This window comes from Kwoniella newhampshirensis, chromosome 5 (assembly GCF_039105145.1).
Source record: "Kwoniella newhampshirensis strain CBS 13917 chromosome 5, whole genome shotgun sequence".
NCBI lineage: Eukaryota > Fungi > Basidiomycota > Tremellomycetes > Tremellales > Cryptococcaceae > Kwoniella > Kwoniella newhampshirensis.
In genome coordinates this window covers 580,621-607,377 of record NC_089959.1, presented here as the reverse complement: position 1 = coordinate 607,377, position 26,757 = coordinate 580,621, and the positions used below count along the sequence as shown (strand labels likewise).

Sequence of the window (26,757 nt, the reverse complement as noted above, 5' to 3'; positions counted from 1 at the left end):
ATAGAACGAAGGGAACAGTGATCGCTCTCTTCCTCTGCCCCCCCCTCCGTTCGGCAGGGACCACCCTCCTCAACACATACATACACACACAAAAGACGCAAGGTCAAAATGCGTCCCTCACGTCCTTTTCTCTCCTTATCTCAGCTATCCGTGATCCTATTCATACTCTCCACGCTCAGCAACACGACTGCCCTGCAGCTCACACCAGAACCGTCGACCAAGACCTCCAGTCATCGGAATCGCAAACAAAGTCGATCGTATCTCTCGTCGAGTAAACGGGCTTCTGCACCCAGACGATTCGGGTATTTCTCGTTCTCGCGTCACCCTTCGAGCTTACCGCCGTTCGATCCGAGATCCGGAGTGGATGGCGTGTTGGTCCATAGGGGCGTTGTCGAAGAATATATAACAGGATCGGGGGGGTTTGCTAACGAGTTACAAGGGAGTCTGAACAAAGTCGAAACAGGAGGAGGTGGGGGTAGGGAAGTTGTGGAACAGCTCAGAGAGGGTGGAGGGGACGATCCAACAGATGATACTTTTGTTTTTGTTGAACGGTCTTTGGACGATCAAGTCGAGCCACCGGAGGAAGAAGGTATAGGTTGCGAGAAACGAGAGGAAGCATCTGCACCTCTCACAAAAAACCAATCGACTTTACACCCGTCATCAAGCACTTGGACAGCCAGCCTCAATACGACAGGCCGACCTCACTCGGACAAAGTGTTGTGGTCTCCTCTCACGCATGATCTCCCCAGTGGCCTTGTCAAGCGGCGAAAAGATTATAATCACCAAGACCAAGATGAAGGTGACGGCGGAAGCGGTGGCGGTGGCGAAAGGTTGGGTGGCGGCGAGTGGGATGATGGGCCTCGCCGTCACTCTGGTAAAAAGGGAAAGGGAGAAGGAGGGGATGATGATGATGATACTGTCAGCAGCCCAGATTGGGATGATGGACGTTCGTCGCATGGGCAGGCGTATGGGGTCGAATCCAAGTCCGAGTATGATTCACATCAAGGCTCAGACGTCACTGACGGACCGGAGGACCAGGACGATTCGCCACACAATGTCCACTCGAATTCCGCAACAAGTCGACCCCCTCATCGAGGCTCATCTTCGACCAATGCACTAGGCCCAAACTCATATTCCCACAACACCGACCCCGACCCCGACCCCGACGCCGACGCCCTGTCTGCTCAAACTCATCACGCTGACACTCCCGCATATTCAGGCGGAGGAGCCCATCGACTCGCTCAAAGCGCTTATGGATCGTCAGCCAAATCAGACTGTTCAAGACTGTCCCAGTTCTACAGAGCCATGTCGCCTCCGTCCGGTAACGGACAAGCAGGGTGGACCCGTTCTGACGGATGGGAAGATGAAGATGATACTCAGTGTTGCCATTGGTCCGGAGTCACTTGTGAACCTGTTACTGAGAGAGTCGTCGCGTTGGATTTGGCAGATAATGGGCTGAGCGGGACTCTGAGTGGATATCTGTTTGCGCTCGATCGGTTGTCGAAGGTGTGAGTGAGCGAGCCAGTTCCGAACTCAGATGACCCATATCTGTCAACACGCTTCTGGATCATATCATCTGATTATGGAAGAACGGCTGACCTTATCTGTCTCACAGCGATCTATCGTCAAATAACCTCATATCTATCCCAGATCGATTCACAACCCTCCCCCACCTCTCCCATCTCAACCTCTCCGCATCTCAACTCACAGGCACCATCCCTACTTCCCTATTCACCTCGACGTCAGTGATCAACGTCGACCTATCGCACAACAACCTGACCGGCCATGTGGACATCGCCTCTCCTAAATTACTAACACTCAATTTGGAAGGGAACAAATTGCAAGGTATCACTTTTGACACGAGTCAGTTGGGGAGTCTGAGCAAGGTTCTGATTGGAGAAAACTCGTTCGTCGGAGTGTTGCCTGATTTGAGTATGATCGAAGGGCTGAGCGTGTTTGACGCTTCGAATAATAAGTAGGTGTCGTGAATAGTCTTCCATGAGTCACAGTGAAGTAAGCTGACGATTTTCCCGACAGCTTGTCAGTATCTCCACTACGTCCCTCAGTTGTTGGATACCCATTGATGCACCGCAGCACCGGACCATTATTTGATATATCGCAAATGCTAAAACTGACCGGTCTCGACCTCCGTTCCAACTCGATTTCAGGCGAGTCTCACTTTTTGCCGTTTGCATCGTCCAACCCATCGAAAATCACTGCAAAACATGCTTACCGTCGATCGCAATAACAGGTCCATTTCCCACCTTGCCACCCTCACTCACTTCGCTCCACCTTTCCTCCAACGCTTTCACAGGTCCGATCCCAATTTTGCCCGCGCCCGTCTCGCTGACGAGCTGTTACGTTCTTCCTAATGCCTTTTCACCCTGTCCAAGTGCTGCGGATCTCGCCGACCCAAACTCGCTGGCAAGTAAATGCCATTTATCATCTTGTGGTGTTCCATCGTCTGCCCCAGCGGGAATAGCCAATGTTGGTCCTGCCACTGCTGTTGCATCGACCTCGGGGATACAAGGAGGGAACAAAGGTCCCGGTATACCTGTTTCTCCTCTTCCCGGAGAGACCCTCGATGCAATCACACCTTCTGCGCTTCAGAATCCAGTACCCGTCGTAGGACAAGTGATTGTCCCTGCCAATGGTCACACTTCGCCGGGTCAAGCACCAGGAAGTCAATCTATCACAGGTCAAGGGGCGCAGCCGGTGACATTGAACGCTCAGCACAATATTGGTTGGTCAAATCTCAGTAGTGCCTCGTCTCCCATATACTGTCGTGACGTTCCCCTCCTTACCTGCATTCTTGGTTCGACCATACTTCTTGGTCTCTTGTAGCTATATTGACTGAAATTATAATGATGCGCTCCATCTGCACCTTACCTGACACCTTTGTTTCGTCACTGTGCATGTGAAATGAGCTTCGCACCACCCCCGCATAAGCATATTAGCTCGGCATTATTCAGATCAGACGGGTAAATACATCAGTCTTCTCAACATTCCCATCGTAACAAAACGCGATATCGCTGCGAGAAGATCAAAGTATATGGAGTCGATTCAAAGATCACGATCTTCTCAGCTTTTTCTCCTTAGTTGTTTGTTGGTTCCCGAACGTCAAATGTCAACAAAGTGGATTAGGCGGTTTGAGGAGCTTGCTGGCCCATTGAGGCGTAGTAACTGTACCCAACATCAGTACAACCTTTGGAATGCCACTAGCAAATACACCCACGCAGCATAAGGGTCAGCAGCACCTCCAGGAGGACCACCTTGGTAGCCACCACCGCCACCGCCACCGCCGCCACCGTAACCGTACCCAGCGTTTTGGTTGTAGCCCTGTTGATGTTGTTGTTGGAATCCGTTTTGAGGTTGGAATCCGCCGCCACCTCCTGGGGGACCTCGGAAACCTGGGTCTGTTACATATCAGCACTCGTAATGGCGTGAAGATGAAAGAGACTCACTGTTCTGCCAGTTCTCGGGCAATCGCCATGGGGGGACTCGAGACTCGGGAACGGGTGCACCACCAATAGCAGCCGCTGGTCGACCGGATGAAGGACCGCCAGGACCGCCCTCGCCAAGTTCAGCCATGAGCGCGGAGTATTCTGAGTCGAAAGCGGTCTGCTTGTTTTGAGACAAATTGGGGTCACCTCGGCCTCGACAATCTCGGGCCATGTGACCGGCTACATAGACCGACAGTTATCAACATTTTCCATGTCTGGTAAGAGAAGCGACTCACCTCCGCCACACAGCCGACAAATGACGTTGGCGCTGTAGACACGCTGCTGGGGACACTCCCATCGTCGATGGCCTAGAGGATGAGTCAGTAAGATTGCATTTGAACTGAGCAAGTGAGCTCACCTTTCTCGCCACAATTCTGACACAGCTGGTTCTCATCATCACGCAGAGTACCATTCAGCGACGCAAGTTCTCGAAGCTGGTTTCGCTTGTGGTCGTTCTGGCCTTCAGGAGTGGAGGCAGCCTAGATGGTATGCAATCAGTGAGGATCAGGACATCTGGAGGTATTTGAGTCACTCACCGTCTCAATGACCTTGTTGATCAAGTCAACACACGCCCTGACCTTGCTCTCATCCTCCGAAGTGATGAGACAATGCAACTCGTCCTCCTCGTCTTGGGGGAAGTTTCCAGGTCTGCCCTTTCCTTCTTTCACACTACCCTTTCCTCGAATACTGATCTTGGCACCACTCAGCCTCTCCATGTTTTTGAGTGAGTTACCACGGGGTCCGACAAGCAAACCAAAGAAGTTGATCTCGGGGAACTCCTTGACCGGGATGTAGACCTTTTCCTGAGGACGGCCCTGTCGTCGTTGTTGCTGGAACTCGGCGGGAGGTCGGAAGTTGGGGTCAGATTTCATCGCCCGGTCGACCAGTCGAGCTCGCTCGTCTTCCAGCTTCTTGCGGTAACGGATCTCACGGGTGTTGCTTCGTCGACCGTAGGCATCGTATTGAGGTGGAGGCGAGGGAGATCGTTGTCCGTCAGGAGGTACGACATCGCCAGTTCGAAGCTTTCGGTTGATCTCTTCAAGTCGAACGTGAATGGCATAGTTATCAAGTTCGTGTTGAGACACGTTGCCCATGACAGCGACGGGGAGACCAGGTACATCGACACGAGCGGAAGCATCACCCCATCGCGAACGACGTTTTCGAGGACCCTCTGCATTGATGAGCGCGTCAGTATCGCCTGCCGCAGACAAGCGGCCCGACTCACCTTCACCACCCGCGTCTCTGTCTCTGCTTTCTCTGTCCCTCCCTCTGTCCCTGTCATCATCCCGAGCCCGATCGTCATATCTGTCTCTACCGCCATCCCTGTCATCACGACGGTAATCATCCCTTCGCCTGTCGTCGTCACGGTGTCGGTCATCCCGTCGTCCAAAGTCCTCTCTTTCGGGTTCTCGTCTACCGTTGAAGAACTGCATGTCAGAGGCAGGTGGTCGAGCACCATGAGATGGCGGTGCGGAAGGGGGAGGGGCCTCCTCGGGAAGACCGAAACGACGTTTGTTACCGATTGGTACCTTTGAGTTGAAGGATGAGTCAGCTGAAGTCGAGAAGGTCAGTACGAGGTCAAAGCTCACATCGTTAGTACCGGTGGTTTTGGCTGCTGGTCGCCACATGTTGCCCAAGAGCCCGCTAGGTCGTTACGAGTGATATGAAGGAGCGCTGAAAAAGATGTAAAAGAAAGAAAAGGAAGATGATCAGGTTGTGTGAGAGAGGTTGGAAAAGGGGGGGAGGAGCTGATGAGTGGGTGGCGAATTTATCAGCAATCATTTTATCCCATTTTATCCTGTTTTATACCAGGCTCACCGCACCATGCATCACATCACCTACCCTCGCCAGTTACGACGGAACTAGCTCTCTCTCAGCTATTCTCATTCATTACTCACACTTGTACAGCTCGACCAACCCACCATGCTTCAGCCAAACGGTGAGTCACCTTGCAATCGTACTGTTGCCAGGAGGACATACTGACCCGAATCGCAGGCGCGCCCTCAGCAGGCAAGCTCTCCCGTGAAGAGTTCCGACGTCAGAAAGACCTGGAAGCCGCTCGTAAAGCTGGTACTGCTCCCGCTGCGGTTGACGAGGAAGGAAACGCCATCAATCCCCATATCCCCGAATACATCACTCGAGCACCATGGTATGCCGACAGTGGAAAGCCATCGCTATCACATCAACGTCGACCGGATGAAGGCACTCCCCATCTCAAGATCGATGAGTGGTATGACCGAGGTGCAAAGGCCGGGCCTGCCGCGAAGAAATATCGCAAGGGTGCCTGTGAGAACTGTGGAGCTATGACGCATAAGAAACAGGATTGCGTGGAAAGACCCAGAAAGAGAGGTGCAAAGTTCTCCAACAAGGATATCGCCCCGGACGAGGTGGTGCAGAGCTTTGAGGCTGACTACGATGCCAAGCGGGATAGGTGGAATGGTTATGACCCAAGCTCGTACAAAACGATTGTTGACGAGTACGAAGCGATGGAAGAGGCGAGGAAGAAGTATCGAGAAGAGGAGATCGACAAGCAGACATCGACAGATATGGCCGCGGTCAAGAAGGTGGCCAAAAAGGAGAAGGAAGAGGATGACGATTTCGGTTCGAGCGATGAAGAGGACGACGATGAGGACAAATACGCGGATGCGGCCGATCAAGTTGGCCAGAAGCTGGATACAAAGACACGAATCACAGTCAGAAATCTGCGTATCCGAGAAGACACGGCGAAATACTTGCTCAACTTGGACGAGGGTTCAGCGTACTACGATCCCAAGACTAGATCCATGCGAGATGCTCCTGTACAGGGCATGGCTCCGGAAGATGTGAGTGACTCTACCGCTTATTGCACTTTGCGTGTGTTGATAAGCTCTTGTGCAGATGAAATTCGCAGGAGACAACTTTGAGCGATTTTCAGGTGACGCGACAAATATCCAGAAGCTTCAAATGTTCGCTTGGCAATCTTCGCAACGAGGGAACAACGTCAACATCTTGGCCAATCCGACTGCGGGAGAATTGCTTCACAAAGAGTTCCAGAAGAAGAAGGAGGTGCTGAAGGATACCAGCAAGGTCTCGATATTGGCGAAATACGGCGGTGAGGAGCATCTAGAGAGGTTGCCTCGGGAGCTGTTGAATGGGCAAACGGAGGATTGTGAGTTGTCGTCTTGATTGTACTTGGATGACAATTGCTGAGTCGGGCGCAGACGTGGAGTACTCGAGATCTGGTCAAGTCGTCAAAGGTCGAGAAAGGGCCACGGCCCGATCAAAGTACGAGGAGGATGGTGAGTTCCCGCGTCTCATAGCACGGATGAACGCTCACTCGGTCATACGCAGTCTTCATCAACAACCACACGGCCGTTTGGGGCTCTTTCTTCGACCTCGAGACGTCTCAATGGGGTTACGGCTGTTGTCATTCGGTCATTTCCGGATCATACTGTACTGGAGAAGCTGGTAAATCTGCGAACAACGCATCGTCCGTTTCCGCTCTCCTTTCGACAGCAGACGAACGACGTCGGATTGAAGAGACAGCCGAGGCGGAGAGGAAGAGCCTAGCAGAACAACACTTGGAAGATATCGCTTCTGGTAAAATCAGCAAAAAGGGCAAGGAGAGAGAGTTGCCTACATATGGGAAGAGAGCGGAAGATGGGGATGAGATTGATTTGGATAAGAGTAGATTGAAGAAGGCTTTGGAAGAGGAGAAGAAGAGGAAGAAGATGGGTGAGGATGAGGCTTGGCAACAGACTAAGAAGAGCAAGACGACAGATGTCAGTCAAGAAGAGCTTGGTGAGTGGTCGATTCTGCTACGCTTTTCAGAGTATGCTATGTATACTGAGGATCTCTCGCAGAGGCGTACAGGCTATCCAGATCGGCATTCGATGACCCGATGGCCAATTACAAGGATCCGGAGGAGTAGTGGCGAAAGAAGAGGCATCTGTAACAACAATCTGTACCGAATATCACCATGCATACTATCTATCTCCCCACCTGTTATGTGCCCCTCAAGAACCCAAGTGTCCCCAGAGCGTACCCTACCAGCTCTCTTAACCTCGCGCTTTCTTTACTCTGTTCCTCTTTCAATTTCAGCAAACCCTCTTGCAGCTCTCCATTCGCTATCAAGACGTCTCCGTGGACAGTCAAGAAGACAGACATGATAGCTTGTACCGCTTCGAAATCTCTATGAGATCGTAATCTGCCCGTCAAGGCTTTGAGGAAGGCGGCGAGATGGTCGAGCGAGACGAGTGATCGGATTTCGAGATCGAGAGTCGAGGGCGACAGTGCTTTCAGGTATTCGAAGAACGAGTTGTCTGAGGGATATCAAGTGTCGACTGATCAGTCGATGAAATCAGACAAGGACACAGTAGCACTCACAGTCCCCATCCTCATCTTCCCAGCTTAATCGTTTCGTGAACTCGCTGTCCAGCCATCCCGCCCCCATGTCCAGTCGCTGACTCTTGATGCCATCTTCGTCCTCTTTCGATGCGGCCGATAGATCGAAGCGAGTCTCCAATCCACTGATCGTAGGAAGGAAGAACGGTGCTTTCTCGGGTGCTTTAGGCGCTTCCTTTGGTTTGTTCCGTTGCTACATCATTGACTGTCAGCGAAAACTTTTCCTCAGCCACATGGCTTATCCGCTCACCTTGATCGTCTCGAGGTTTAATAAGGTTTGCCATCTGGACCGAGGTAGTAACGAAAGCGTGAGCAGACCGTCGGTAAGCTGATCTGGCGTCGTGTAGATATCTGTGAATTCGGGTGCGCCAACCGGCTCAATTCCCTCAATAGCTAGGAAGTTTGTTAGTGCGCATCGCGCGCATCGCGCTATAAGGATGCGTTGGACTCACCGGCATCCTCGTCCAAGCCTTGCACCGAGGGCAATCCGATCTCCGGGACATCCTCCTCTTCACTGATATGCCTGAGGGCGACATCGGAGAACTGCGCCTTGTTCGCCCTGCAATTGCACACCGCGTCAACTAAGGATATTTCTCTCGTCGTGGACCAATACTCACCAAAGATAGATTCCCACACTGTCCACATGGGCTGTGGCCAAAAAGTCTCCGGTGGGCGAGAAAGTGACACTGGTGGCGATCGTTTCTGTCCTGAACGCATCGACCAGTCTGCCCGTCGGGATATCATACGTCCTGACGGTGGAATCGAGCGACGTCGCAACGAGCCAACGAGAGTCTGACGAGAAAACAGTGTCGAGGATCCGACCTTTGAAGCCTCGGAGTTCACGGACAACACGTCGAGTCTCGATATCAAGGAGCCGGACGACGAGATCATCGCATGTGACGGAGATAAGGCCGCTGTCTCGGTTGAAATTCATGGCAGTGACAGAGCTTTGGAGTTGGATGACGTAAAGAAGGTTGGTGGTGTGAAAGTCGAAGAACTGCACAAATACATTAGCACACGCGCGCTCCAGCCTTCAACACTCACGTATAGCTTCCCCTCCAAGGTGCTCGCCACGACCAGAGTATTAAGGGCATCCGTCACCAGACCAGTCACAGCCTGAGTGGACTTCTGAGCCTTTGTCGCTTTCGTTTGAACAGCTTTCGCTTTGGCGGTCTTGCTTTGTGCAATGATCGCCGGTTTACTAGCACCGGGAGCAGGTCCCGTCAAGCTGAATGATTTACGCTCTTTACCTGATTGCATGTTCCACATTCTGATTTCGCCAGTGGAGGAACCGGCGAGTGCGAAATTGCCGCAAGCAGTGACGCAGACGGTCTATGGACGAGAAAGTGGTCAGCTGGCCATATCATGATACCCCGACTATCGCCGCTGACATACCTGAGCATAACCATCTTGCACCTCAAAGGTCCATGGTCCTAGTCGTTTCTCCTGTACTCTCCATGTTCGCGCAATAGCGTCTTCAGCGTGGGCGGTCACGACATCTTCCCAGTCCTTTGATCGGATTGACGAGCTGGAGATAGCAGTGATGGGTGGGTATTTGAGGTGGTCGACTGTTACGCCTAAACCAATAGCCTTCTTGACGAGAGAACCTATGACCAAGGGTCAGATTACGCATGTTACGTTAACTCAAGCTTGACTGACCTTGCGACAGCTCGAAACTTCTTGAGTCCCGGACTACACTAGTATATCTCAAGGATCGATCCCGACCAGCAGTCAGGATTTGCTTGCCATCCTCGCCGTAGTATCGGATACATGTGGGAGGGGCATGGTGACCTCCTCGAAGTTTGAGTAACCGGGGGACGGCAGTAGGAGAGTCGCAGAGCCATTGCTTTGAAAGCGTCAGCGACATGGAAGACTCTGCGAAGACAGTCAACCCACTTTGACGCTGTTGTCGGCACTTGACGAGATCAACAATGGTTGTCCCGCTACCCATTGTAACCCAGTAATGCCTTGGTCATGAGCACCTCGAAGGGTATGTAAAATCCTCCCTCCTTTGCTCAAATCCCAAATTGCCAATGATCCCGTCGAGGAAGCAGTGGCAAGGATGGGGGGGCCATCTACACAACTGTCAGCTGGACTTGACTCCCTCTTGATATTGCTTTTGCTCACCCATTCTGAACGTCAAGGCGTTCACAGCGCCATCCTCGATCTTCATCTGCATGACTAGATCTCCTTGACGTATATCGAATACTCTCACAGCGCCGTTGAGATATCCCACTCCGACAACGTCGACAGCGGGCGATTGAACGATAGTGGTGACAGGCGAAGGGGCAGCAGGAGTGGGGTGAGGGAAGGTGTGGATGAGGGAGCTGCTTCTGATTTCAGTTCTTTTCGTCTTCGTCGATCGAATATGTCAGACTCACCATGTCCTGACGTTCCATAGCTGCAACTCTCCTTCTTGACTACCTATCAACACCTTGTTGAGGTAAGTTGCAGGGTGCATGAGGTTGGTGGCGGTAAAGGAAGTGTGGAAAGTTATCTGGTTCTTCAGTTCTGGTATCACGAAAGATAGGATCAGCTATTGGGACTTTGGTGAAGAAAGATGACCAACTAACGACGTGTGGGTAGATCGTATATGACCATTCCCGTGCCGTCTTCTTTCAGCACCAGGAGTTCGTCTCCAAAGATGAGCATCTTGCCCAGAGCGGAGCCGTCAGGAGATATATAAGAGCCAATCTACAAAGGGAGGGTGAAGTGTTAGTCAATGACTGTTCTAGCACACTGCCTCCCACACATACATCCTTGCCTCTGTGATACTTGATGACTCTAGGACCTGCAGACGCATATATGTCCGTACCAGTCATAGTCAGGCTATTTATCGGAGCACCAGCATCGGAACCTATGACATACTCATCAGCTCCGCATTCCTCGCTGGCCGAAGTGATTCTCACCAGCAAAGACCAAAGTCATCCTCGCCGCATCCCACATCAGCCAGCTTCTGCCCACCGAAGTAGTCAAGTTGACGGTGGGCGTAGCAAGCGCTCCATTCGGCGTATGCACGAACATTGCAAAGGGGACATGATCGGAGACATGTCCTAATGCTCGAAAGGGGGCGAAGAGTCGAGGTGTGATGGGTTGTTTGGAAGGTCCGGCCGCGGGTTGCTCCTCTGTGCTCGTAGGAAGCGCACCATTCTTCTGACGTTTATTAGGATGGGAAGGCATTTTGAGGACGAGATGATGGTGCAGAAAGAGGGGATGGATGCCAGAATATCGGGAGTTGTAGAGTTAAGCAAAGTTGTCGAAGAACCAAAAATCCGGTTGAAACACCACGTGAAATGTGGACTTTGTTTGATCTCCGCCCTCCTTTTCACCCGCTACACCTTCTGCCCCAGCATCCACCCTCCTCTATCCTCCTCTACCCGCCTTCCTTCAAGTAGTGATCGTCATACCAGAAAAAGTGATAGCCTCTGACGACGGAAGGGTGTATAAGGACGGACGAAAACATCAATTTTGGCTATGTACATGCCTATGCATTGATACAGGAGTTCAACCACGAAACTCATCTCCTCGGTAAGCCCCCGGCCTCTCCTCTCGGATGCTCCACAACCCATCCTACCTTCCAGTCCTCAAACCTTCTGGGCAAACATCAAAAGTCTTCAAGAAACTCCTTGCTGTTCGTCCAGTCTTCCCATTCGTCCTGAGTCATCCCAAGGTCTTCAGGTGACGCATCCTCGTCTTCCGACAGGTCTTTCCCGCATCTGGGATGCAAATGAAGGGTGGCCGCTTCGCCGGACGGGGAGATTGGAGTAGGAGATGGTGACAGTAGAAGATCCTCGGGCGGAGTCCTGACCGAGATGGGGTCAAGCTGTTTCGATTGTTCGAAAGAAGATGACGAAGTAGTGTCAGCTGACAACGTCGCTGAGCTGAGCCGCAGACAATTTTCAGTGGTACGGCCTGGGTTCACGCTCTCTGTTGGGTAAGGCCGTATAGGTAAGAGAGCTTCCCAACCCTCGGTACCTGAGACCTCTGTCAGCCTGCATTGCCATTCCTGCTGGACGGTGCTCTACCAACCTAACGCGATTGAGTCCACCACAAAGCTGGGGATCGTATAATGATACGGTTCGGGAGGGGCGTTGCATTCGATGAGGAGCTCTTTGACCTGGTTCGGCCCTCTGTGCATCAGCATCGGGGATTTACACCAGTGAAGGCTCATCTTACCGGATACAAATAGGCAGCCGATCCTTCTGTATAGATCGTTGCGAGAAAGTCACCTCCAAACAAATAATACTCCCAGAACCGGCCACCTTCCCCCTCCGTGATCGACCAAGTGTCCCGGATCTTGCATGTCTTGTAGTGTAGACCGTCATTGACCTGTGGTGGCGTACGTCTGATCTTGCCGATCTGCGGAGGGTTTGTCCGAGTCAGGCATGGATTGGTTTCGGCCACTGGTAATTCACTCACTCCCTGTCCTCGCATCAGATGTTGCATCTCATGCCCAATAACAACCGCCGTAAACAGTGATTGGGCGTTGTACGCCGTTGTCGCCACCTGTCGGGACCTATGCGCTTCTCCGAGAGCGATAATGAGCTGTGGGAACGCCTCAGTGAATATCGTGTCACATCTATAATGGATACGGGAGGTGTGACTCACATCCTGACGTATATGTATGAGCGTAGGCTCCTTCTTCCCCACACAGCCGTAGCATTCGATATCGGCGTTCACGACCACTTCCATATGACCAGAGATCTGAAACTGTCGCAAGTTCTCCATCACTCGGGAATCCGGGACCGTCCCGGACGGATCGACACCGATATTAGAGGCACTGTTCACTTGTCGAGGTCGACCTTTGCCAATGGAGAAAGCGGATGAGGTAATATGAAGACCGGCAGAGGAGAATACAAGCCGTCTAGCCAATGTGATCGCGTCTGTTAGAGCTCGTCGTTGGTGGTCATCCCGAACCACTTCGTACTCGCCATAATACTTCCCCAGTAAGCGAAAGTGAGTCTGGAGTTTGTACGGGCGCTGATTGTCCGACGAGGTCATTGCCTCGGGCGTTCGAGGTGCTGTTCGGGTTGGAGGCATCGTGATGCAAGAATATTTAAGATTGTTGATGGGACTGCTGGTGGGGACACAACATGACAAGTGAAAGACGCGGAACAAGTGACTCATTGTTGTATGTGATTCGGACAACATGATTTAAGTTATTATGGCATCCACTGGAGCTCGTGATATCATCTCCTCGGTAGACCCCAACCTCTCCTCTCGGACACTCCAGTACCCATTCTACCCTCCAATTCTCCGACCTTCCCTTCTAGTCTACTCGCATTACTGTCGATCGAGTTCAACGCTCTCAGATGCGCACCCAAGATCGCCGACAGCTGGTTGATAGGGTCATCAGGCATACCCGCCGCTGCGTCTGCCGCTGAGGCTGAAGGTGTACCAGGTGCGCGGTTCAGGCTCGCATCGAGAGGTTGCGACGAGGATGAGAGTTTGTTAACTTCCTCGATCATCCCTGACAAGTTGCGAGAAAGATCGTCTAGTTGTTTGTTGAGATCTTCAGCGAGTGTGTAACTATGACAAAATGCGAGGTTAGCTTGCTTCTTAGGCCCAGAGGTAGTCGTTAGTACTCACGCCTTCTCTCTTTCTCTGTCCGCAGGCATCTTTGCGGCCAACGGTCTTGTGCTATCACTCGACACCTTTGAGATCTCCTTCTCATATACCTCCATGATACTCTCGAGTTGTTTCTGTTGAGCATCGATATAGTCCAACGCGGTATCGACCGCTGCTTGGTTCTGCTGAGCTTCCAGGACTTGTCGATGCAGCGTGGTGATCTGACCCTTCCGTCAGCTGGACCTCGTCAGAATACACCCGAGGCTAAACCCACCTGATTCCCGTTCTTCACCAACACCTTATCCCATTCTCTCACTTCCCCAGCTTGTCTCTCAAACTCCTTCACCTGAGCATCCAGATCCTTGTTCCATCCATCGACGATATCTTCTAATGTCTTTCCCCGCAGAAGATTCGGCGCAGGCTCGCTCGACGTAGCGGCCGCCGGCGCTGTAGCAGTACTTGACGCACCGGTAGCAGGTGTTGAATTCGCTGGTTTGGCAGTTGTTGACCCGAAGAGGCTCGATCCCGCAGCGGGGGCTGTAGGGGCAGTCGAAGTGCTCTCGGTAGGCTTCGGTACTGAGCCAAACAGACTGATACTGGCTCCAGCAGCGGGTGTAGTCGTCTCTGCCGGCTTTGCTGCCGTTCCCCCTAGATGGCCAAAGCTGAACCCGCCTGCCTTGGGAGCTTCTGCCGTCTTCTCCTTCTCCTTGTCACCTGTCGCAGTGGTAGCGGCTGATGCTCCGAAACTGAAACCTCCAGTCTTTGGCGCCTCGGCTGGCTTCTCACCTCCAGCAGCAGTCGCTCCAGATGTGCCGAATCCAAACCCGCCAGCCTTTGGTGCCTCCGCAGCGGGTGCAGGCGAGTCGGTTTTCGCAGTTGATCCCCCTAGATCACCGAAAGAGAAACCGCCGGTCTTTGGCGGCTCAGCAGGTTTGCTCGCCGCGCTTGTACTACCAAACAGGGATGGAGGCGCAGCGGCAGATGGGGCATCGGTTTTGGGCGCTTCCGGTGCGGGAGTGGCTGGTTTATTGCCAAACAAGCCGCCACCGCCGAAGAGACTTCCAGTAGTGCCGGATCCAGACGGACCAGGGGCCTTGCTGGTGTCGGTGGTCGCTGCGGGAGTCGAGCCAAACAGAGATGGTGCGGCTGGGGTGGTACTGGCAGCAGCAGGTTCTGCAGGTTTTGCACCAAACGAAAACATTCCACCAGCAGGAGGCGCGGCAGGGGTAGCAGTAGCGGTATTTTCAGCAGGCTTCGCTCCGAACAAACCTCCCGCAGGTGCACTGCTTGGTGTTGCCGAATTTTCCGCTGGTTTTGCTCCGAACAAACCTCCTCCGGTTGTTGAAGGGGTAGATGATCCGGTCGTTGCGGTATTCCCAAACAAGCTGCCACTGGTAGCAGGCTTGGCTGCAGCAGCTCCAAACAAACCTCCTCCAGAACTCGCTGGTGGTGGCGCAGCGGGAGTGGTTGAACCAAATCCTCCGAAGGCGGGTTTAGCAGCGGGAGTGGTAGAGCCAGTCGCACCGTTGGTACTGTTGTTGGATTGACCGAAACCTCCGAACAAGCTCCCTCCGATAGATGCGGCTGGTGCAGCGGGAGCACTGGCGTTGTTTGTGTTTCCGCCGAAAGAGAACGAAGGGGTGGATGCGTTGGTGGCAGGGGTACTGTTGGAATTTCCGAATAATGATCCACCAGAAGGCGCTGCCGCTGGCGCACTTCCACCACCGAACAGACTACCACTACCAGCAGCAGCAGGAGTAGTAGATGACGTTCCAGCACCGAAGAGACCTGAACCAGCCGCCGGCTGTGAGCTGGTATTACCGAAGAGAGAGCCCCCTGTAGCAGGTTGAGCGGCCGGAGTCGATGAGGAAGCGCCGCCAAAGAGGGAAGTCGTAGGAGCAGATGTCGGAGCGGGAGATTGACCGAAGAGTGAGCCTCCAGCAGGTGGGTTACTTCCAGCGGCTGCGAGTGGTGAGTCAGACATAGTGTTTCACGATCAATCTGCCTGTCACGTACGCTTCGCGCCAAAGCTGAAGGCGTTTGACTGTGCCCCACCACCTGCATCAATGTCAGTCTAGTCGACGAGGAAGGGAAATCAAGTGGTGACTGACTATTGTTGTTCTGTCCGAATCCCGCAAAGCCAGCTACAAATAAGATTGTCAGCTTGCGCTCTTCTTCAAGGCCACGTCCGGCCAGCTTACACATGATGATTGTTCGTTGCGTGTCTATGCTTTGTGAAGTAACATCAATGAATGATCAAATGATGTGAATAGCTCAAGCAGGTTGAATTCAACTTGGTGTCGCTTTTAGGCGTGTGAACCGGAAATCGCGCGCCTGCTGAAGTGCTAAAACTCGCTCGTTCTGTTCGTCCTTCCTGCTAGCTAAAACACGATCATCCTCTTCCTTATTCCCATACCCCTTCTCACTCAGAGCCCTCGTCAAAATGTCCGGTATCGCCGTGAGTCGTCCCTCCCAGCTGCTGTCCAGGACTAGTCTGGTCCTGCCCGGAGAAAAGCCCGCTGACTGTTCGCTTGTGTATAGCCTGTCAACCCTAAACCGTTCCTCCAAGAACTTACCGGCAAAGTCGTCTATGTTAGGTTAAAGTGGGGTTTGGAGTACAAGGGATATCTCGTGTCAACGGACGGGTACATGAACTTGCAGGTGAGTGTAGCCTTCATGTCACAGTCTCGATCGCTGGCAGGGATGATGGAACCGACCATCATTCGATAACATGTGGATGTTCCATGTTCTGTCGGAATCGAAGTCACTTTACGAACAACGCTGATATTTTATCGCGGGGTAGCTCGCCAACACTGAAGAGATCGAGAACGGAAAGTCTAACGGTGCTCTGGGGGAAGTGTTCATTCGATGCAACAACGTCCTGTACATAAGGTGGGTGAAGACTTGTATCGCCAGGGAGAAACAAAACGCTGATCGTGATCCACCCCCTTCTTACTTCCACTCCAACATTACGACGTGTTTGCATCAACCGCCCACCGTCTCTCACAATTGCCTCCTCAATCCACTACATGGTGGTTCGCTCACAGAGAATCCAAAGACAAAGCGGGAAAGATGGATGAGGATTAGATGTTGGAAAATGTTCGAGGAGCAGACAGACCAGACCAGGGCTCGATCAAAACGATGTATGCACCATACCCGATCAATGGAAAAGTCTGCCCATCACAAGGCAGTGTAGAGTCTGGGGGAGGGACACAGACTTGACCGAACGTTATGACACGTCGATATGGCGGAAGGAACAGTCTACATCTACTAAATGACCACTCTGCGCTTGTGACATCACCTCCTCATGCGAAAGTCTTTCACGCTTACTTGGTCTGGACGTGAATATCAGCCAACAAGTCGGCGAGGCTAGGCGGTGGCGTCAGCTTGATACGATGCAGACTGGAAAGTCAAGCTGAACGTACTCGTCGGCTTGTTTATCAGAGTTGGGTGGGAGGGCCTCCTCTCCAGCGGCACCAGCGTCGACCCCGTCATCTGCCTCGCCAGACTCTTCTTCTTCATCCTTTCCTTCCTCTTCCTCGACTTCTTCAGACTCGTCCTCATCGTCTTCTGGCTCCTCCATGTCGTCGACTAGTGGAGCGAGAAACGTGTTAACATATGTCTGGTCACATCGCCTGTTGCACTCACGTTCGTCCAAGGCCTCTTCGTGACCATGAAGTTCCAACGCCTTCTTCAACTCGTCCACGCATTCATCATCCTCCGCGAACCTGTTCCCGTTCAGTTCCAACACTGTGAGCTCCTTGAGATGTTGACTGATCGCTATACTGAGCAGCTCCACGCTTCTCTTGTCCATCTCTCCATATTGCAATTTCAGACTCTCCAGCTTGGGATTAGATCCCACACTCAACGACGTGGCGAGCGCAATTCCACCCGCTGTACCTAACAGACAATCTGAGAGATTGAGATGTTTGAGGTTGGGCCATGAAGAGAGATGTTTGACGATTGATCTCGTACCGATTTTCGTCGCTGTGTTATCTTGAAGATCGAGAGTTTCCAAATGGGAACAATTGGACAACCCTTCGGCCAAAGCCTTGATGCCCTCCATCCTGATCCCGTTCTGAGGCATCTTCACCTCTCTCAATCCTGTATGTTTCCGGAATGCAGCTGCCCAATCATTCGCAGATCCATTCTCCAAGCGATTCCTACCACAGACGATCACTCGTAATTGACTCTCTTTCCCCTCCCCTTCGCATTTGACCGCGTTGTCGAACAAGGCCTTCGCGACGACGGAGCCGCCAAAGGGACCCAAGCCGTTGTTGTTGAGTTTGAAGATTTGGAACGAGGTGTTGTTTTGGAGAAAGGGGACCAGAGCGTCCGCACATCGTCCACCGAAAGCGTTGTCAGACAGGTCGAGCTCGACAAGCGAAGTATGGGCGGAGAGGGCGTTACACAGTGAGGAAAGAGCTTGAGGGATTTCGGAGATCAGTCGACCAGTGAAGATGTCTGCGAGGTCGACGAGCTGTCACCGCGCAGCGGGGGATCAGTCCTCGCTTCTCATGTCTTTGGCCTTGCTCATTGAATATCGAGCTGCAGTATTCGGCCACCGAGCGCACAGAACACACAACCCACCTTCAACCTCTTCTTCGTCTTCAACACTTCCGCGATAGCCTCACATGCTTCGACACCGAGTGAGTTTCCGCCAAAATGCACCTCCTCCACATTGTCTAACGCCTCGAGCTCTGAAAGGTATGGTTGTAAATCTGCTTTGGTGTTGGCTTTCAGGTTCTTGCCGAGAATGGAGAACTTGGACATGGTGGTGGGTTATGCAGTGGTCGGGCTGATTATACAGGGGTGGTCCTTGGATAACGACTATTATATGACCGAAAAGTGAAAGAGAATGGTTTGATGGATGACTTTTGGATTGAATTTGTATGCTCGTTGACTGATTGTACGCGCTTGGATTTTTTCGTCTTCCAAAACCGGGTGGCGTCAAAGTGGCGGCGATCAGTCCTACCTGGTGTTGACAAACGAACAAGGGCTGTCAAATGCATGCGACCGATGGGTCAATTACATGTTACGGATGCCTTCTATACGTCGTTGATCCAATCGTCCAAGTCATGACTCGACGACACCTCGTACCTGATCCAAGCTCGTCTACTCGAGGGGCATATGCGCATTTTGATCCTGCACTTCTTGTTCAGCTGTAGTCACTCTCCACTGCCAGAGACACGTACCCAAGGAACATCTCCTGCTGAATACTTCCTTGCAGGTCTCTTGTATGGTGCAATCAGATCCGCTGTGGCTCTTGCATTCCTGCGATCTGCGACATAGTCGGCTCGGTGAAGCCTATGTGGCGGAGGAAGCTACTTACCAAGCGGGAAGACGATGCCAATCTCGTAGTTTTTTACGCTCAGAACAGGGGGGCTCTTCTTCAGGTCAACAGTACCCTGCGCACCTTCCTCAGTCACGAATCACCTGAACCAGAGTGACACTCACCCAAGCGGCCGGCGAGAAGTTGTGACTGCCCACATATATCCACCCTCCGACTCCTTCATCACCGTCCTCGATCTCGCTAGCTTTGCGCCTCCCATTTTTCGAAGGCGAAGCTTCGAATCCGAGGTGTCGACCTTCAGGCTCAAATATAGCAATGAGCATCTGTCAAGTGGTGCTTGGTCGATCAGCGGTTTCCGCTTCCGCTAGCCTAACACACGCACCTTTGCATGCATCAGGACTCCACCTCTCTTTGAATTCGCGTCGTGAAACAAAGGCTGAGTGACCTTGTTGAAGGCCTTCCCGGCAAACATGGTTCCCCCGCCTCCCCTCCCCAGTGCTGACGCGTCGACCGTCGCCAAAGTCGGGAAAAGTATCTTGATGCTTGGCCAAGCCGAGGGCTTCGGTCTACCAGCGAGAGCACGGGCTGTCTTGCCGGAGCAGAACTGGTAGAACTTGTCAAACCAGTCGAGGCTGTATTGGCCAAGTGATGACCCCTTCGCGGATCGTAGGCGTGAGCTTACGAGACGAAGCGCAAGTCTGCTGATCTGCTAGCTCACCTGGAACTCCGCTGCAACCTTCTCACCTCCCTTTGGCACCCATCCCTCTTCACTGAGCACCTTCCCCAACCTACAAACTCCGTACTCGTCCACCTTGTCATTTCCGGAATAAGTCCCCGGCACACTCATTACGATCCGGACTTTGACCCTACTCCAATCATATTTGGTCATGTCAGCAAAGCCATCATCCGGTTTGAACGGTATTCTTGATCCGTTTGGATGATTCGCAGTGAGATGTCGAATGGCGGTGTGGACTCGAGTGTGGACGAAGAGGTTTCGAAATTGCTGTGGGAAGTCGTGTGGAAGGTGGCCTTCGCGGAACGGCGTGGGTTTCGGTGAAGGCAAGAAGTCTTGCACGAAGACGGTCTAGGGCAGCTGTGAGCCTCTCTGGTGGATCCATACAAGCGATTGTGATGACTGACATTCTCAATCCATTCCCAGTCATATGGCACCATGTTGGCTGTTGAGATCACGGCTCGCAGTCGGCCTGTTTTGTAGAAAATCTGCGCTCGTGGTCAGAATATGGAACAGACAGCGATGTCGAAGGACGAACTAACCCAAAAGTATTTCATATGCGCGCTCCTAGAAGTCATCCTCAAATTTAGCTGGAGTTCTCATCCCACACTTAATACGAGACTCACCCCCAGCCCCCTACCATCTTTGGATACACCCACAGCTCGCCGTTCACCTGTAATTCTATCTTCCCGTTATGCTCTGGCTTGTCTCTCAGATGAGATCTGACGACGATGGTAGGTACAACCTCTGGTGGTGGGAGTATCGCCTGGTCACCGATCCATTGGTCGTCAATCACAAAGCTAGACATGATGATGAGAGAGATCTCAGAGTGCTACGTGGCAGTTATAAGCGTTGGGCTCGGTTCGTATCTCGCTTCTTCAGCTGTCACCCACCTTGCCGACGATCTGCTTTGGGGAGAAAGTCCGATCCATTGTGGGATTGCCTATGGTCAAAGCAGTATGTCTCATCTCCCCTTCGAGATAGTACTGTCCCGCTGCGTCCGATGGGAAAGGTCCAGAAGCTTGAAATGGGTGGGAGACGCCAGCGGACAAAGCCTTTTGAGCCGTGTTCGAATTTCCGCCACTTGATTTACTGGTCGAAGCGGCGCCACTTGAAGAGGATGCGGTGGAGCTGCTCGGAACACCTATGGATGACATGCCATTGAATCTTGCTGGTCCTGCAGACGGCACAGCCCCGGCTGGCTGCTGCGACGGGTTAGATCCATTGCTCTGAGCTTCGCGTGCGGCCTGTCTCTCTCTGCGCTCTTTCTCCAGCTGAGCCCGATCGATCATCTGACCGCCCAAGCGAAGAACAGAAGGTGTCGCAGAGAGGTCCGAGGGTGCAGGGGAGGATGTCGCAGAAGGTACGGTCGATGTGGGGATTGGCAGAGTGGATTGGCTTCTGCCTACAGCAGGCGGTCTGCAGCTAGAGGCTGACGATGTCGACGGCCCGCCTTCAGCCAAGGATGCGGCCATGGCTCTGGGTTCTTATTCAGCCAAGTCCGACTCGATGGGAACTTGAACAACTCACTCGGCCAACATTCTTCTTTCTTCCTCTGGTGTATCGTCCCTCTTCTGTCTCTTGGGTGCTCTTGCTTCCTCGTGAGAGAGCGCCAGTGCCTTCCTCAAATCTTCGTCGTCACTTTCGTTGTCAAGAGGTCGAACGGAGCTCTGGCGCGAGACATGGGTCTGGTGCTCTTGAGCTGATAGAGCGAGAACTCTGTAAGATTCATCAGACAGTACCTTTGAGATTGGGAAGACTATCAGACATACCGTGCAAGCTCGTCATCTTCCTGAGCAGAAACAGAGTCTCCAGCTAACGCAGCAGGTGGCTTGGTCTTCCAGGTGGCCCAAGCGGCTCTGCTCGCTGCTATCAGCTTGATCACCCTTGGATTGTGGATGAACGGAGAAGCTCACCTCCTCAGCTCATCCATATCTGCCTCTCCTGGATCGATCTCTTCTGTCGCTTCATCGAAGTATCGGTCAAACTCCCTGTTGGCCCCTCGAGCAGGACATGGCGCACGACTTGGGCCAGCGTTGAGCTGGCTTGACCTGTCAAGTGTCGAGCTCAGCTGATTGTCCTCAACGAAATTCGTTCAGCAAACTCACCCCCCAAGTATGGCTGCTACCTCGTCATCTTCCATCTCGTCTGGTATCCCTGGAGCAACAAGATGCCTGTTCGTATATGAAGCAAATCGCACCAACCTTGTACTCGCGTACTGTTAGGGTGGCAACGCAACGAGGTGGAGGTGGTTGAGGGGTTAATTACGTAATTGAGTCCCGAAGGTTGACGCGACTTGCAAGATGTCGAACATGGATTATTTCCCGCGCAACGCGTTGGAATCGGGTTTCACCTTCCTCAACTGTCTTCCTTCCTTCACTGTCATCGAGCATCATCCGTCACTGTCAGTCAAAGCAGTGATATCGGACGAGCACTGGACCAGACAGTATGGTGAGCTAGTTGTGTCCGGTACTCATCTCCCGGAGTGAACGCTGACATACACGACGCAGTTCATCAAGACCATTACTATCCAAGGTGAGCGATTCCTCTTCCTTCTTCCCTCTCACCTATATCGTTCGTTATTGACCTTCCCGTCACAGGCTTCAAATCATACCGTGATCAAGTCGCCGTCGACCCATTCTCGTGAGCTACTTGAGACTTTGACATTTTTAAGAGACATAGCTGACGGACATTTACAGCCCCGGACACAATGTCGTCGTTGGTCGGAATGGAAGTGGAAAATCAAATTTCTTCTCAGGTGATCTTATAGCAACCTCTCGCATCTTGCACCCGACTGATCACACAATTATTCTCAGCTATCCGGTTTGTCCTGTCTGATCAGTATACGAAGATGAGCAGAGAGGAAAGACAACGGTTACTACACGAAGGAACAAGCACTACCACCACTCTTTCCGCTTATGTGGAGATCGTCTTTGACAGTGAGCTGCATCCCTCAATGTGTCAGATCATAAGTGTAGCTGACCGTCACGACCATTACAGACTCTGATGGGCGATTCCCAACCGGTCGACCTGAGCTGGTGCTACGTCGTACAATTGGTCTGAAGAAGGATGAATACTCTCTCGACCGAAAGAGTGCAAGCAAGTCCGAGGTGGATCAATTGCTGGAAAGTGCGGGATTCTCAAAATCCAATCCTTACTATATCGTCCCGCAAGGAAGAGTGCGTAATACTATCCTCTCCAACACATCTGTGCATGCTGACATCCCGATCAGATCACCCACCTGACCAATATGAACGATCGAGAGCGATTGAGATTGTTGAAGGATGTTGCGGGAACAGAAGTGTACGAGCAGAAGAGAGCAGAGTCGACACGGATAATGGAGGATACTGGTAGGTATTGTGGCAACACCTTGGGATCAATCACTAACACCTACTCTCCACCGACCGCAGATGCCAAACGAGACAAGATCGCCGATCTTCTCAGCTTCATCGAGGACCGCTTGAACGAGCTCGAGGAGGAAAAGGAAGAGCTCAAAGAGTATCAGGAGAAAGACAGGGAGAGGAGGTGCCTGGAGTACGCTCTGCACCAAAGAGAGCTGGACGATGTCTCCGCGGCACTGGACGAGGTGAGCCAAAAAGCTCCGATACACCTCTGGGCAACAGCTCATAATCCTACGTTCAGGTTGAGGGTGACAGAAGAGCCGACATACACAACAGCAACGAGAAGAGAAAGGAGTTCAACGAGCGTGAAGAGGAAGTGCAGGTGAGTTCAGCTCTGCTTTTAGGGCCAATGGCCACTGACATCCCGCCTAGCGATATGAGGAAGCTCTCACGACCGCCAAACACTCGCTCTCAACCACCCAGATTGCGCTTCGCCAATACGAGTCCGAGATGGCCGACCTTGTTCGCGCACGTACAGAGATCGAGTGTGTCATAGCGGACTTTACTACCGCTGGCGAGGCTGGCGAGCAGAGACGGGCGGAAGTCTCGGAAGAACTGCAGGCATTGGAAGAGAGGATTGAGGAGGCGAGCGAGCGACTTGATGCGCTGGTCGCAGAAGTAGAAGAGAGGATTGTAGAAGAGCGATCGGCTAGGGAAGCGTGAGTGGGATTTGATTCCCGCCAGGACTCTCGCTGACACCGACACAGTCTCGAATCCACTCAGTCCAAACTTACAGTTCTTTTCGCCAAGCAAGGTCGATCGCAACAATTCGCTAACCAAGCCGCCAGAGACCGATACCTTAACGACGAAATCAACGCTCTCAAGGCGTACGAGAAGGATCAACAGAAACGCGTTGATGCGTTGAGAAAGGATGTGGAAAGTGCAAAGAACCAGCTTGCGGAGGTTGTTGAGCGATCAGAAGAGCAATCCCGGGGGGAGAATGAGCGAAGGGAGAATCTGAGAAGGATGGGAGAGGAGGTCACGCAACTTAGAGCGAATCTGGACGGCATGCAAGAGCAGAGGAAGTGAGTGCAATCGGGGAGCGCAACTTGCGGTGCTAATTCCTTGTTAGGGAGCTATGGCGAGAGGATGGAAAGCTCGGACAGACGGTATCAAACGCCAAGAGCGAGATGGAATCGGCAGAGCGTTCGTTGTTGGGCATGATGGACAAGGTGAGTTGCGGTCTGTCATCGAGAAGCCAAGCAAAAGACTGACTTCGACAGGACACGAGCAACGGTCTTCGAGCAGTGCGACAGATAGCCAAGCGACTCAACCTTGATGGCGTCTATGGACCATTGTATGAGCTCTTCGAAGTTTCTGACAGGTACAAGACTGCTGTGGAGGTGACTGCCGGGAACAGGTAAGCGTGTCAGGGTACTGTGAGAGTGGGCACCAATGCTTGCTTGACAGTCTGTTCCACGTCGTGGTCGACAATGACGAAACGGTCACCAAGCTGCTGGACGTGATGAACAGAGAGAAAAGCGGTCGAGTGACTTTTATGCCTCTCAATCGACTCAAGAGTCATACCGTGAACTATCCCAGAGCGAACGATGCCCTACCAATGATTCAGAAATTACGCTTTGATAGGGAATATGTCATGGCATTTGAGCAGGTGAGCGAGCGGTCTCAGATAACCAAAGGCAAAGCTGATTCAGCTTATATGCAGGTGTTCGGACGGACCATCATCTGTGAAGATCTCCAGACCGCCGCTCAATACACACGAAGCCACAACCTCAACGCTGTGACTGTGGAGGGAGATCGGGTAGACCGAAAAGGTTCCCTCACTGGCGGTTACCACGATGTCCGACGATCACGACTGGACGCGGTGAAGACTGCGAAGAAATGGCGACAATCCTTCGAGACAGACTCGTCGCGACATGAGGAGGTCAAGGCGGGTATAACCAAGCTTGAGCAGGAAATCTCGAGGACGATGGGTCAGATACAAGTCATCGAGGCTAAGCGAAAGCAGACTTTGGACGGACGTGGCATGCTTTCGGCGCAACTCAACTGGACCGCTCGGGAAGAAGAGGGCTCGAAAGATCGAGTCAACAGACTCGAGGCCAGCTTGGAAGAGGCAGAGGGGGAGTTGAGAGATACAAAGTCCAAGCGAGCTTCTTATGAGGAGGAATTGAGGACGCCAATGAGGCAGACCTTGACAGATGAAGAGGTGCAGCAGCTGGAGCAGTTGACCAGAAGTGCAGAGGAGCAAAAGAAGGCGTTGCTGGAGGCCACGCAGGCGAGGACTAGGGTAAGTGGAGACGTAGCTACATGAGGCGCGAACTGACTCATGTGTAGGCCTCTGGAGAGCGCAATCGATTAGAGATCGAGCTCACCGAAAGTCTCCGACGACGAAGAGAAGAGTTAAGAGGGAGACTGGATCAGCTGGAGGGCGACGCAGGGAGCGGTGTTCTGCAAGCGGGCGAGGTGGAACTGAGGAACAATGAGCTGAGAAATCTGGTCCGATCAATTGAGCAGCTTGACGTGCAAGTCGAGGGTGAGTATTCCCCTCGTGATCATTCGGTCTACGCTGATGGACTGGGCAGAAAACGAAAAGCGTGTCGAAGAGCTTGCCACGGAGATCGCAAGCGTTGCAGAGAAGCTTGAACGGGTCCAGAATGAGCAATTGGAAAACACCCGGGCGATTCTACGCGTGCAGAAGAACGCCGAGAGATATTTGACGAAACGTCAAACTCTGATCAACAGGAAGGAGGAGTGTAATGCTGCGATCAGAGATTTGGGAGTGCTACCAGAAGAGGCGTTCTCAAAGTACATGGAGACGCCGTCAGGCAAGGTGAGCACAGGGCGAGTGTCCTGTCGGACAGATCCGCTAACGGATCTACAGATCATCAAAAGGTTGCACAAAACCAACGACGGGCTCAAGAAGTTTGCTCATGTCAACAAGAAAGCCTTTGAGCAGTACAACAACTTTACGAAACAGCGTGACGAGCTATTGGGTCGAAGAGAGGAGCTTGACGAGTCTGCTCAGAAGATCCAAGAATTGATAGAAACGCTCGACCAGAGAAAGGATGAAGCGATCGAGAGGACATTCAAGCAAGTCTCGAGGTACTTTGAGGAAGTGTTTGAGACGCTGGTGCCTGCTGGTAAGGGCGTGCTTGTCATGCAGAAGAGAATAGAGGGATATGTGGTGAGTGGGCTGAAGCGGATTTCGGCGTCAGACTGATGTGGCATGATTCCAGGACGAGGAGTCTGAAGAGAGTGGTGTCGCTGGAAGGGAGAAGAGCGAGATCGACAATTACACTGGGGTTTCCATTCAGGTAAGTCTTTGCGCACGAAACCTGAATGAGCACAACTGACTCACCATTTTTGCAGGTATCGTTCAACTCGAAAGACGATGAGGGGCAACGTATCCAACAGTTGTCAGGTGGTCAAAAGTCGCTAGTTGCTTTGGCGCTGGTGTTTGCGATCCAGAAGTGCGATCCCGCGCCATTCTACCTCTTCGATGAGATTGATGCGAACCTCGATGCGCAGTATCGTACGGCCGTAGCTAGTGAGTGGCTTTTGCCCCATTCATGGATGAGCGTATCGGCTAATCTTCACACCTAGGCATGATCCACACCCTCTCCGCCAACGCGCAATTCGTTACGACCACGTTCAAGGCTGAGATGCTTGCACAAGCCGACAAGTTCTACGGTGTCTTCTTTGACAAGCAGAAAGTCAGTTCGATCAAGGTCATCGAGAAGGACGAGGCGAGCGACTTTGTCGAGACGGCGGCGCAGGTTGGTCAGCTGTAGGGTGTGATCATCTGGAGAGGGAGGTGTAGGAGAGTCAAAGGCGATCGCCAGTCTGGATTAGCCGTGTTCGAGGGAATTCGAAGAACACCACATTTGGGTTTATGTGACATGTTGATACCCGGGA

General features: G+C 52.5%; 10 protein-coding genes across 10 annotated transcripts; 4 read left to right on the top strand and 6 right to left on the bottom strand.

The window, feature by feature from the left end:
* Positions 1-108: 108 nt before the first annotated feature.
* Positions 109-2,844, top strand: IAR55_002809 (uncharacterized protein; the record flags this gene model as incomplete). The annotated part of the gene is made up of 4 exons (XM_066945920.1): positions 109-1,508; positions 1,616-1,975; positions 2,095-2,168; positions 2,252-2,844. The coding sequence occupies 4 exons, from the start codon at positions 109-111 to the stop codon at positions 2,842-2,844; spliced, it is 2,427 nt and encodes an 808-aa protein (XP_066803421.1).
* A 296-nt stretch (positions 2,845-3,140) lies between these two features.
* Positions 3,141-5,131, bottom strand: IAR55_002808 (branchpoint-bridging protein; the record flags this gene model as incomplete). Its single annotated transcript, XM_066945919.1, has 8 exons — positions 3,141-3,183; positions 3,236-3,416; positions 3,465-3,683; positions 3,740-3,811; positions 3,862-3,982; positions 4,040-4,674; positions 4,729-5,032; positions 5,093-5,131. 8 exons carry the CDS (start codon positions 5,129-5,131, stop codon positions 3,141-3,143), a joined length of 1,614 nt encoding a protein of 537 aa, XP_066803420.1.
* A 295-nt stretch (positions 5,132-5,426) lies between these two features.
* On the top strand, positions 5,427-7,413 carry IAR55_002807 (pre-mRNA-splicing factor SLU7; the record flags this gene model as incomplete). Its single annotated transcript, XM_066945918.1, has 6 exons — positions 5,427-5,442; positions 5,499-6,325; positions 6,381-6,651; positions 6,704-6,781; positions 6,834-7,283; positions 7,346-7,413. The coding sequence occupies 6 exons, from the start codon at positions 5,427-5,429 to the stop codon at positions 7,411-7,413; spliced, it is 1,710 nt and encodes a 569-aa protein (XP_066803419.1).
* Positions 7,414-7,487: 74 nt separating this feature from the next.
* Positions 7,488-11,066, bottom strand: IAR55_002806 (uncharacterized protein; the record flags this gene model as incomplete). Its single annotated transcript, XM_066945917.1, has 14 exons — positions 7,488-7,804; positions 7,869-8,079; positions 8,137-8,279; positions 8,339-8,445; positions 8,504-8,883; positions 8,931-9,218; positions 9,282-9,493; positions 9,546-9,732; positions 9,783-9,961; positions 10,014-10,213; positions 10,268-10,397; positions 10,460-10,580; positions 10,643-10,743; positions 10,796-11,066. 14 exons carry the CDS (start codon positions 11,064-11,066, stop codon positions 7,488-7,490), a joined length of 2,847 nt encoding a protein of 948 aa, XP_066803418.1.
* Positions 11,067-11,490: 424 nt separating this feature from the next.
* Positions 11,491-12,926, bottom strand: IAR55_002805 (uncharacterized protein; the record flags this gene model as incomplete). Its single annotated transcript, XM_066945916.1, has 5 exons — positions 11,491-11,861; positions 11,916-12,003; positions 12,063-12,245; positions 12,306-12,431; positions 12,495-12,926. 5 exons carry the CDS (start codon positions 12,924-12,926, stop codon positions 11,491-11,493), a joined length of 1,200 nt encoding a protein of 399 aa, XP_066803417.1.
* A 149-nt stretch (positions 12,927-13,075) lies between these two features.
* IAR55_002804 (uncharacterized protein) lies at positions 13,076-15,659 on the bottom strand (the record flags this gene model as incomplete). Its single annotated transcript, XM_066945915.1, has 6 exons — positions 13,076-13,415; positions 13,476-13,675; positions 13,729-15,416; positions 15,471-15,512; positions 15,566-15,598; positions 15,656-15,659. 6 exons carry the CDS (start codon positions 15,657-15,659, stop codon positions 13,076-13,078), a joined length of 2,307 nt encoding a protein of 768 aa, XP_066803416.1.
* A 238-nt stretch (positions 15,660-15,897) lies between these two features.
* Positions 15,898-16,541, top strand: IAR55_002803 (uncharacterized protein; the record flags this gene model as incomplete). Its single annotated transcript, XM_066945914.1, has 4 exons — positions 15,898-15,912; positions 15,996-16,115; positions 16,258-16,346; positions 16,502-16,541. The coding sequence occupies 4 exons, from the start codon at positions 15,898-15,900 to the stop codon at positions 16,539-16,541; spliced, it is 264 nt and encodes an 87-aa protein (XP_066803415.1).
* Positions 16,542-16,780: 239 nt separating this feature from the next.
* On the bottom strand, positions 16,781-18,227 carry IAR55_002802 (uncharacterized protein; the record flags this gene model as incomplete). The annotated part of the gene is made up of 4 exons (XM_066945913.1): positions 16,781-16,823; positions 16,880-17,045; positions 17,103-17,934; positions 18,045-18,227. The coding sequence occupies 4 exons, from the start codon at positions 18,225-18,227 to the stop codon at positions 16,781-16,783; spliced, it is 1,224 nt and encodes a 407-aa protein (XP_066803414.1).
* Positions 18,228-18,569: 342 nt separating this feature from the next.
* IAR55_002801 (uncharacterized protein) lies at positions 18,570-21,623 on the bottom strand (the record flags this gene model as incomplete). Its single annotated transcript, XM_066945912.1, has 14 exons — positions 18,570-18,599; positions 18,650-18,735; positions 18,787-18,862; positions 18,912-19,070; positions 19,130-19,402; positions 19,466-19,831; positions 19,888-19,968; positions 20,023-20,047; positions 20,107-20,312; positions 20,374-20,959; positions 21,011-21,199; positions 21,253-21,339; positions 21,397-21,531; positions 21,589-21,623. 14 exons carry the CDS (start codon positions 21,621-21,623, stop codon positions 18,570-18,572), a joined length of 2,334 nt encoding a protein of 777 aa, XP_066803413.1.
* Positions 21,624-21,928: 305 nt separating this feature from the next.
* On the top strand, positions 21,929-26,633 carry IAR55_002800 (uncharacterized protein; the record flags this gene model as incomplete). Its single annotated transcript, XM_066945911.1, has 21 exons — positions 21,929-21,931; positions 21,991-22,015; positions 22,081-22,123; positions 22,180-22,238; positions 22,297-22,419; positions 22,481-22,659; positions 22,713-22,830; positions 22,891-23,066; positions 23,123-23,203; positions 23,254-23,540; positions 23,589-23,906; positions 23,954-24,053; positions 24,105-24,241; positions 24,292-24,493; positions 24,548-25,129; positions 25,177-25,375; positions 25,425-25,672; positions 25,724-26,026; positions 26,079-26,156; positions 26,212-26,389; positions 26,446-26,633. The coding sequence occupies 21 exons, from the start codon at positions 21,929-21,931 to the stop codon at positions 26,631-26,633; spliced, it is 3,627 nt and encodes a 1,208-aa protein (XP_066803412.1).
* Between the last annotated feature and the right edge of the window lie 124 nt (positions 26,634-26,757).